Here is a 10379-nt window from a genome sequence, read left to right on the forward strand (position 1 = left end):
ATGGAATCCACTTCAAGACAGCACCTCTAGTTCCACCTCTAATTCCAGCACCTATGAGTTGAGTGGAGTAAGGCACAATCAGCAATGGGGCTGCCAAGTGATCAGGATAACACAGAGAATCTGATCACAGAGTGGAATGTCATATGATGAATGAATGAAGATTTGACTTCATTTTTACCATCTCTAGTGGCTCGACCTGATCTTTGTGCTGTGTTTCCCGGGATGAAAGAAATAGGAACTCATCTCTGGCTACTCTCAGTCACAACAGCTACAGTTTTGTGTTCTTTTTCGTCACTGAATAGAATTTTGTGTTCTGAAAGAAGTCGCCTTCTGCCTGATCATGTGAATGAACTAATGAGCATATCAATTGAAGGCCTGGAAGGACCGGACACATGAGAAGCCACCAAAGATGAACGCACTGCATTCGAGTAGCTCGTTAACAGAGTTCTGCAAAAGTACAAGAAACCAAGGAGGATGTAGACGTAGTGCTTCATAGAAGGCTTGAGTAGCCAACTTTAATTTGTGTGATTTTAAAACATGAGTTAAATCTAATAAAATGGTCGTGAAATATTTTTCAGTTACTATGCTGCCGTACAGCTCCACATTCGCCCTCACGGTCTCACTCCTTGGCCCTCACCCCACACAACACATTGTGGGCCACATATGCATCCCACAATGGTAAATAGGTTAAGAACCACTGAGTTAGAGAGCTTGTTTTTAGCCTCTAAGATGCCTGATTATGATTACACTGTCTGATGGTCAGTGTCAATGGTTCACAGTCAAGCTGGAAGGGCATATCAAGTGAGGTCCAACAGAGATTTGTCCAGGGTGCAGTTCTATTCAACATCTTCATAAATGGTTTGGATAATGGCATAAAGAGTACACTTATAAAGTTTGCAGACGATACCAAGCTGGGAGGGGTTGCAAGTGCTTTGGAGACAGGATTAGAATTCATAATGATCTTGACAAAGTGGAGAAATGGTCTAAAATACATAGGATGAAATTCAATAAGAACAAATGCAAAGTACTACATTTAAGAAGGAATAATCAATTGCACAAATACAAAATTGGAAATGACTGCCTAGGAAGGAGTACTGCAGAAAAGGATCTGGGGGTTATAAAGGGTTACAAACTAAATATGAGTCAACAATTTAATACCATTGCAAAAATAAGCAAACATCATTCTGGGATGTGTTAGTAGGAGTGTTGTAAGCACGACACGAGAAGTAATTCTTCCGCTCTACTCTGTGCTGATAACTGGAGTATTGTGTCCAGTTCTGGGCACCAAACCTTGGGAAAGATGTGGACAAACTGGACAAAGTCCAGAGGAGAACCATAAAAATGATTAAAGGTCTAGAAAACATGATCCATGAGGAAAGAATGAATGAAAAAATTGGGTTTGTTTAATCTGGAGAAGAGATGACTGAGGGGGGACTTGATAACAGTCTTCAAATACGTAAAAGGTTGTTATAAAGAGAAGGGTGAGAAATTATGCTCCTTATCCACTGACAATGGGACAAGAAGCAATGGGCTTAAATTGCAGCAAGGACGATTTAGGTTACACATTAGAAAAAACTTCCAAACTGTCAGGGTAGTCAAGCATTGGAACAAATTACCTAGGGAAGTTCTGGAATCTTCATCACCGAAGGTTTTTTAAAAATAGGTTAGACAAACACCTGTCAGGAATGGTCTGGATAATACCTTGTCCTGCCTCAGTGCAGGGGACTGGACCAGATACCCTAGCGACGTCTCTTCCAGTCCTACATTTCTATGATTATTTATCAATATCAATGCAAAAGGATTAAATGCACAGCAAATAATGAGCTTCAAGGGGAGCAAAGGAACCTCTCACAGCACTCCCCAGTCCCTGCCAAGCCATGCATTTCATGTATGGGGAGACTACTGTGATGAGGGAGAAGGGGGTTGGGTAGGGTAGCTATGCCTGGGGTTGGTGGGACAGAGCTTGTGTTGCCAAACTACTGCATGAACATCACCCCGAGCACTGACCTTTCAAAAATTATACATCCTTCCTGTGGGTTGGCGCTAATGGGCCTGCATGTTTCTAAGCACTCCTCTGGGGTGAGGAGAGCCCTACACACCCATGGAAGGATGAGCTCAGGTCCTTGCAAGGCTGGGCTCTATGGGACTGACCCACTGGAGTCCATTGAAAGACTCTCATTGATTTCAATGGGTTTTTGAATCAAGCACTAGGTCAACAACTACAAGCCCCAGAGCATTCAGCATGTGTATGCCTTTAGCCTTTCCAGAATGCATTACTCCACGAGGGAGGAAAACTGTATTCATTTTATTTTAAAAGCATGCAAAAAAATGGGAGTAACCTCCTGTAACTCCAATTCAGGATTCAGTATTGACATGCCGTTACATTAGTTTAATCAGAGACTGCCCAGGTTGTTCACAGCCTGTTACAATGGAAGTAGCAAAAAGTAAGAGCTACCCAATATGCTCTGTTTTGTGAGCTGATGAGGGTGACTAGCTATTGCTATTGTATTACAGAACTTACAACCTGTCACAACAAACGATAAGCTACAATTCAGAGGATTGCTTCATTTATTGCTCTGCCCAATGTTCGGCTTTGCCTGAACACCATAGCCAGTTATCTGGTACTCAGCCAGCTACTCCTATTGACTTCCCATAGGCATTAGATCAAGGCCTTAGACATTTGGCAGTGCTACTCCCAAAGACATTAATGCCCTTGCTGTACAGGCCAAATTGCTTCACAGCTGCCATCTTGATTGGGAGAAGTAACCTGCCGAGGCCAAAACAAGGAAAAACATTTCCAGCACGCTGTCAAAGCAGGCATCCTGTGTCTCCTTCACGCTTGGGAAATAAAGTGGGCCAGGCTTTCATTGGCTCCTATTGAGGGAACTCAGCAGGTGCTTTATCATCGGCAGAGAGGGTCAAGTCCAAGTTCCTGCCAATAAAGGGCCAGAAGTGATGTAAAATTTGCTCTGGGTATCTGAAGCTAGACAAAACATGAGGTCAAACAGGTTGTTTCCATAGCATGTAGCAAGCAGAAAACGATCTCGGTATCATGTACACCGCAAATCGGGGCAAAGGTGAACAACCAAATGATAAAGGATGACACCCAAAACATCACCCGTGCCAGGAAAACCCTGCACTTCCATCAGACTGAGCAGAAAACGTGCCAGACTGCACTGCCATAGAACAGAAGAGCGCAGTTTCAAGGGTGCATTGAGCAACGCTGCTAAACCCAACACATCCTGCGCCCGCTAACAGCAGTACGATCACTCAGATCAGTCACCTGCAGACACCCGAGGCTGCTGGGCAAGGCAGGAACTTGGTGCCCAGGGCTAATATTTTTCAGCGCCAGGTTTGTGTCCCACATCCCATGTCCCTCGACTCAGTTTGATATTTTCCAGCATTGACATACTTGTTTTTTGCCCATTTCTTTCAGCCCTTCTGCACTTCTAGCATTACAGCCCCACTTTTCCCCATCCCTGCCCATGCAGCCCAAATCCCCCCACAGCCGCACTCCCCTCTCACTATCCCACTCCACCTATGTTCTCTCCCCCCCACACACATACAACCATGCTACACCCATGCTCTCTCCTGCCTCGGCCGCCCTGAGCCCCCAAATACTGCACCTGTTCACACAGGCAATAGGATGTTGAGGATGAGAGCTCTGAATGGAGGCCATGGGGGACAATGAGAAGATAATGGACATTAACGTTGATAAGTGGCCATATGACTTACCTATCCATACTGATATCTACTTATTTAACAAAACAGGGAATTTCCCCAAGCAAACACTTGGCTGGGTCAGAGTTACGGCTGTTCAACTGCAAATTCTACAAAGACAATCACTAAAAGTCAAGCAGATCTATAATCACCATAGCTAAGCTCTTAAACATACTGCAACATTTAAAAGTCTTAGAACAAGACATAAAATAAATACCACAACGCTTTATAAAAGGGTAAAATTTTCAAAAGCACCTTCCTGACTTCAGGGGTGAAGGCCTATTTTCAAGAGGGACTGAATCACTTCTGAGCACCCACCGGCAGCGCCCCGCCCCCCCTGCTCCAGCTTACCTCCTTTTCCTCCTCCGCGAGCGCGCCGCCACGTCCTGCTTCTCCCCCCTCCCTCCCAGCGCATGTGCCGCGAAACAGCTGATTCGCGGGGCAGGCAGGGAGGGGGAAATGCGGCGCGCTGGGGGAAGAGGTGGGGCTGGGGCAGGGATTTGGGGAAGGGATCCAATGGGGCAGGGAAGGGGCGGAGTTAGGGTGGGGACTTTGGGGATGGGGTTGAATTGGGGGGGGCCAAGGGCGGGGAAAGGGTGGAGTTGGGGCGGGCCCAGGGGCGGGGAAAGGGGTGGGGGCGCGCAGGCACCCACCGGCACCGGAGAAAGTTGGCACCTATGCTTCCGAGCCCATTTGAAAGTGAATGGGATTCAGGCTCCGAAGTACCCAATGGCCAGAATTTCAAAGGTTACGTAAGCACCTAAAGATGCAGAAAGGCCCCTAGCAAGATTTTCAAAGCTGCCCAATTAGATTAGGTGCTTGACTTCCATTGAAATCAGAGTTAGGTGCCTAATATAAGTGCGTATAAACCCCATTAAGCACTTATCTGCATCTTTAGGCACCTAAATACCTTTGAAAATCTGTCCCTAAATCACTTTTGACACTGGCGTTTAGGCTCCCAAGTCACATTTTGAAATTTTTACTCTAAGCAACGTCTTAAACATGATCTGTGCAACACAAGATTTTTGATTTCATTATCCAAGTACAGCTTTCTAAAAGATGCATGATACTCCAACACACACATGAATAGAGTGCAATCAGAATCTACAGTTTCTTTAATCTGTAGGTACCCGTACTCCCTCATTAGAAGAAAACAAAAACAACTGGGTATTTCTGATGTACTCACCTCCACCATAGGTAGTGGCCAACATAATTGAAGACACCCATGCAATCTCACTGTAGGATGTGCCAAAGAAATCCTGGATTTCTTTGAAGAAGATTGCTATGGCTTTAGGAAAAGCGTATGAAAATCCAATGGAAATGAACGCTCCAAATACTACTGCCCAGCCCCATCCCCCATCAGGAGGGGTGTAGGCTAGGTGTGTGTTAGCTGGAGGCGACATGGCCAGGCTAAATTAAAGCCCAGAAAGCACTCCTCTGGAAGCCCTGAAAAACAAAGTGTACACACGCAAAGTTAGTCCTTGGGCAAGTTCTCCACGCCCAGTTCTCTCTCGCTCGTTCACTATCTCTCAGTGGTAAGGGTTTGGAAAATTTGCAGTTGCTGGAGCAGAGTCAACAGAAATTTCAAACACTGTTTTAGAAAAACACAGTTCCTAGGTAAATCGCATGGTAGGTTATGGTGCTTCCGTGCAATGGATAGCAGCTAATTCTAAATCTACTTACACCCTGGCCTAGTGACTCTGCCTGCCCTACTCGCTTTTATCGACCAACGATGAGATACCAGGGATCTCCATAATTATTCTTTTGAGGTGGCTATTACTTAAGAATAAGGCCAAGATTTTGTCACGGAGGTTACAGAAGTCATGGAATCCATGACGTCCAGAGACTCTGTGACATTTTCCAAGGCAGCTGCCCGGTCGTCACAGGCGGATTCCAGAGCTCCCAGCCGAGGGCCCACAGCTCTGAGCTGCCACAGGCAGTGCGGGAGCAGGGGGAGGGAGGAAGAAATCCCTGTGCTCTCAGCCACTGCGGGTAGCCCCTGGAGCCCCAGCAGCGGTGAGTGCTGGACCCTCCTCCCTCCCCATTTTGTCAGTTATTTTTAGTAAAAGTCAGGGACAGGTCACGGGCTTCCATGAATTTTTGTTTACTGCCCGTGACCTGTCCGTGACTTTTACTAAAAATGTCTATGACAAAATCTTAGCTTTACTTAAGAATAACAGCCCAAATTTTGGCCATTTCCACACCCCTTTGCAACTCCAGCGGCTTCAATTGGCTCACTCTGGGATACAAATCCGGGAAAAATTCATTCCGTGTGTAACGTTCCACTCTTTTGGAGAGAACAGAATTCTATCACTGTATCTCCTTCCTACCGCTGTGTGTGTTCAAGGAAAACCTGAACCCCCCTATCACCACCACTGCACACATAAGCAGGAAAAAGGCAGAAAGTGGCTGCTTGAAAATGCAGCCAGGAGCAAAAAGACAGCGTGACTGCTACCATCTGTGGGAACATGCACTCAACACATACATGCACGATCATGCACACAGACTACATGTAAGACATGTGCATACACACAGAACACACCAGGGGAAAATCAGATGAAAGGATTCTTAATCAAAGACCCTGTTATGTGCAATGCACATACCTGAAGAACACAATATGGATCCACAGAGAATACACTTGCATATGCAAAGAATACCTCTGCATCCAAAGAATGAACATGCACCTAGAACACACAGCACAGGCATACGGAATACACACAGCCTGAGCACATGGGAATCACATACACACCCAGCACACAGGCTGGCATTGTGAATGCACATGGATACACAGAAACAATACAAGAAACATGCACATATAGTATGCAGACGATACGTGACATAGGCACATGGCACACAGATTACATCAGATTCGCTGGCTTACGGCATACACAGGACTCATATTCATATGGCACAGCAATAATACATGAAGCACACAGGCATATGGAACACAGACGGTACACAGGCTACATAGATATGTGGCAAACACACGGGGCTCACACACACGGCACTGTACATAGAGTGTACACACACAGGAACATCCATAAGGCACCATGATAATACATGAAGCTCACATGCATGTGGCACACACATGGTACACAAGAAACAGGCACGTTACTGCACCTAGCACACACAAGTAGGCAGATGCATGCAGCACACAGGCTGCACATAGGGTGCGCACACTGGCACATGCATATGGCACACAGGTGGCGCAGCGCGCACACGCAAGTACATGCATGTAGCACACAGAGCGCACATGCAGGCACATGCATGTGGCACACAGACTGTGGAGGCAAGACACAGACAGGCACATGTCTGGTACAGAGGCTGCACGTAGGGTGTGCACACTGGCACATGCATGTGGCACACAGACAGGCACATGCCTGGTACAGAGGCTGCACGTAGGGTGTGCACACTGGAACATGCCTGTGGCACACAGGCGGTGCAGAGCGCACACGCAGACACACATGCATGTGCCATGTGGCACACAGACTGGGCAGGCAGGCCACAGACAGGCACATGCACGTGGCACCCCCGCTACCAGCTCAGCTCCCTAGCAAGCTCCCAGCGCCCCCCAGCTGGAAACACCCCGCAAGTCCCTTCCCCGAGACAGCCGATTCCCGGGGCCCCGCACCGGGCCGGCCACTCACCTGCGCGCTGAGCCTGGCACTGCGCGGGCAGCGGCGGCGGGAAAGCGCCAGAGTTGGCGGAAAATCTCACTGCAACCAGCGCGAGGGGGGCGGGGAGCAGGTTCTCTCCTCCAGCCTGCCCGGCCCAGACCCGGGGGGGAGCCCAGGCAGGAGGGGGGTTAATAGTGACTCCCTTCCCCTGGGACAAGTCCCTCCCAGTCCCACCCCAGGAGCAGCAGCTGATCAGCCCCCACGGGCCCGCCCTGCCTCTGCATGGGGCTGCCAATCGCACCCCCAGCCAGAGAGCGCCTCTTGCAGCCACGCAGGGGTGCAGGCCGGGGGGGGGGGGTAGCTGGGTTTGGAGAGGCGGTGCAAAGTAACGTACCAGCTGTTGCATCCGTTTTGTTGCACGAGCTAAAAGTGACCCTGGCTCCTCCTTTGCTCCCGGGCAGGACGGGCACTGAAGGGAAAGACGCGGCGCCCCTTCGCAGGCTGGCTGGGGAAGCTCAAGCAAACACCCCGAGACTTCAAAGGGAGGCTTTGCAGAACCGGCAACTAACTTCTCGCCTTCGTTTGAAACTTCCACTCAACAGCCGGATGCGCCCCCGCCAAGGGCTCTGCAGGGCGAACCAGGCAGATGCTGTTTGTGCGGGAAGGGGGGGGGGGGGGTCCTGGTGCATTGTAAAAATAAAACACTGAGCTGCTCTGAAAAGCGAGACCCCTCCCTGGAAGGGGCACTGCCCAGTACCATTCACACGGAATCGCCTTACCCGGGTTACCAAATACCCCCACCTAGTATTAGAATTGTGAAGGGGGCGGGGAACAGCAGATGCTTTTTGTTATTGTGCTGCTTGTTTCCTTTCAATGTGTTTCCCGGCTTGGTTTCATGCAGATGGGTCGGGGTCAGTTGCACTCGTGTGCGTCCTATCCGAGCCCAAGGCTGCAGTGTACCGACTGCAGAAACGGCAAGGCCCCTTCCAAATTCAAACCAAAAGCTGTTTATTCTTTTTTTTTTTTTTTAAAGTAATGGCATTTATATTACTAGTGGAGTGGGGGCCCCACAACTTTAAAAAAAAAAGTGTACAAACGTTTTGAAAATTTTGCCAAAGAAAAGATTTGAAGCACAAAATAATAGGCCTTTGAATATGAGCTATTTTCCACTTATTTTTAATATATTCTATATAGCTAATTAAGTTCTTTTATGTATAAAAGCAAACCTAAATGCCTAAACGGTGGGCCAAAACCTGGCTGATCATGTTCTTTTAAGGTTCAGTCCCATTTTCCCCCCACCCCATAGGTGCTGGAACTAGGGGGGCTGCCACACCCCCTGGCTCAAAGTGGTTTCCATTATATACAGGGTTTACAATTTGGTTTAATGGCCTCCCCACTATAAAAATTGTTCCAGCAGCCTTGCTCCACCCCAGTTTCTAGGACACCCAAGCCATATCTCCACACACCTCACACACCCTAAATTGCCCTAATAAACATTGTAACGTGCAAAACAGTCATGAACCAAAGAGCATTTGGGTCTTTTGTGTTGTTTGTTTAATATTCTTTTATGCCCTCTGCTCTGCATAATCTTTAAAGCATACAAATAAATGTTATTTCTGAATGATCATGAAATCTGAGATTAAACTGAAAACCTTGGAAGCTATGAGAATTTATAGAAAGTTTAAAATATTTATCACAAAATCCTGGATATTATTTTCTATGCACAAAAAAGTGTTTGTAGATTTGAAAAATACCACATAAGGGAGAATTGCCTAACATTAAGTACAAACAATGTATCTTAACGTTTAACAGTTTGGTTAAAATAGATCTGATAAGGTGAACATAGAAATGGTTTTGTAGGTTTTGTTAAATAGTATCTCTTCACTTGTGTAGCCTATAGGACTAACCTGCTTGCTTGTGTGTGTGTATATATATATATATATATACTTAAACTATAAGAAAAGATATATATATATATATACACACAAACTTATAGTTTAAGTATTTGGTTTATCGTAATAGGTTTATAGATTTATATTAAAGTAAGTTTGGCTATAATGCAAGAGACCTACAGGCCATATCCTGCATGTTAAGCTAAAGCAAAGTTAGCATATCTATCTCCTGCGCCCTTTTACCCAGAAAAGCAAAGTTGACCTTTTATCTTGTTTTTCCTATACCCAAATAAAATGCCTACGCCTAGGTCTAAGCCCTTTACCTAGACCGATAGAAGAATGGCATAGGGGGGTTTTCAATCTTGTACCCACAGACTTAACAAGTACGCCACAAGAGACTGATGTGTGTACATACCTGTCATCAATACGAACATACATATTCGCCTATGGGGTAAGTGACCCTAACATTTCTGTGGGTGAGGAATGAAATTTGGGCATAAGAGGAAGGATTTCTGGCATTTGCCCTATAAAAGAGGTGACCCACCTCAATAGAGCTCTCTCCATTCTTACTGACTTCAGTTCTATTCTTACTTATTCTATTTCTACTCTATTTCTCTCTATCTATTCTATCTATCTACGATGGCTACTACTATTAGTAGGCTGTACTTGTTCTTCTTAAACTTTAAGTTTCAAGGGAACTAGGTTTCCCTAAGTTTTATTCTTAGCCCTAAATCAGGCTACACTTTTTTGCGTAAAATAATAAAATTTTCTGTTAAGCAAGTAACATCTCCTTTAACACTAATTTCCTTCTCATAAAACTGCATATGTATTGCTTTTAATCTAGAAATCTCATATTACAAATGCATGTATGTGTAATATAACAGCATATCATTTATATTTTGTTGTATCTCACCATGTTTATGCATAGCAGTTTGCTGTGCAATATATAATTATATTTAAATTCCTACATATCAAAATTCTCTTTATGAAACTTATTGTTAACAATTTAATTCTTCAGCAGCACAAGTTGCCAGTAAATTACAGTTGCCTTCTCACACCTGTACTTAGTCCAACTTTGCCTCCTCAGTTCTGGTTTATATAAGGGCCTGATTCAAAGCCCTTTGAGATCAATAAAAAGCCCTTAAGGCCC

General features: G+C 45.9%; 1 protein-coding gene across 1 annotated transcript in view; it reads right to left on the reverse strand.

Annotated features, from left to right (window-relative positions):
* LOC135881214 (monocarboxylate transporter 2-like) overlaps positions 1-7818 on the reverse strand; it is a 47391-nt gene extending 39573 nt beyond the window's left edge. Inside the window, exons 1-2 of the mRNA XM_065407781.1 lie at positions 7732-7818; positions 4907-5166 (exon numbers count right to left, since the gene is read on the reverse strand). Coding sequence (XP_065263853.1) covers positions 4907-5123 — 217 coding nt within the window. The 5' untranslated portion in view covers positions 5124-5166; positions 7732-7818. The remainder of the gene's footprint in view (positions 1-4906; positions 5167-7731) is intronic.
* Between the last annotated feature and the right edge of the window lie 2561 nt (positions 7819-10379).

This window comes from Emys orbicularis, chromosome 7 (assembly GCF_028017835.1).
Source record: "Emys orbicularis isolate rEmyOrb1 chromosome 7, rEmyOrb1.hap1, whole genome shotgun sequence".
Taxonomy (NCBI): Eukaryota; Metazoa; Chordata; order Testudines; family Emydidae; genus Emys; species Emys orbicularis.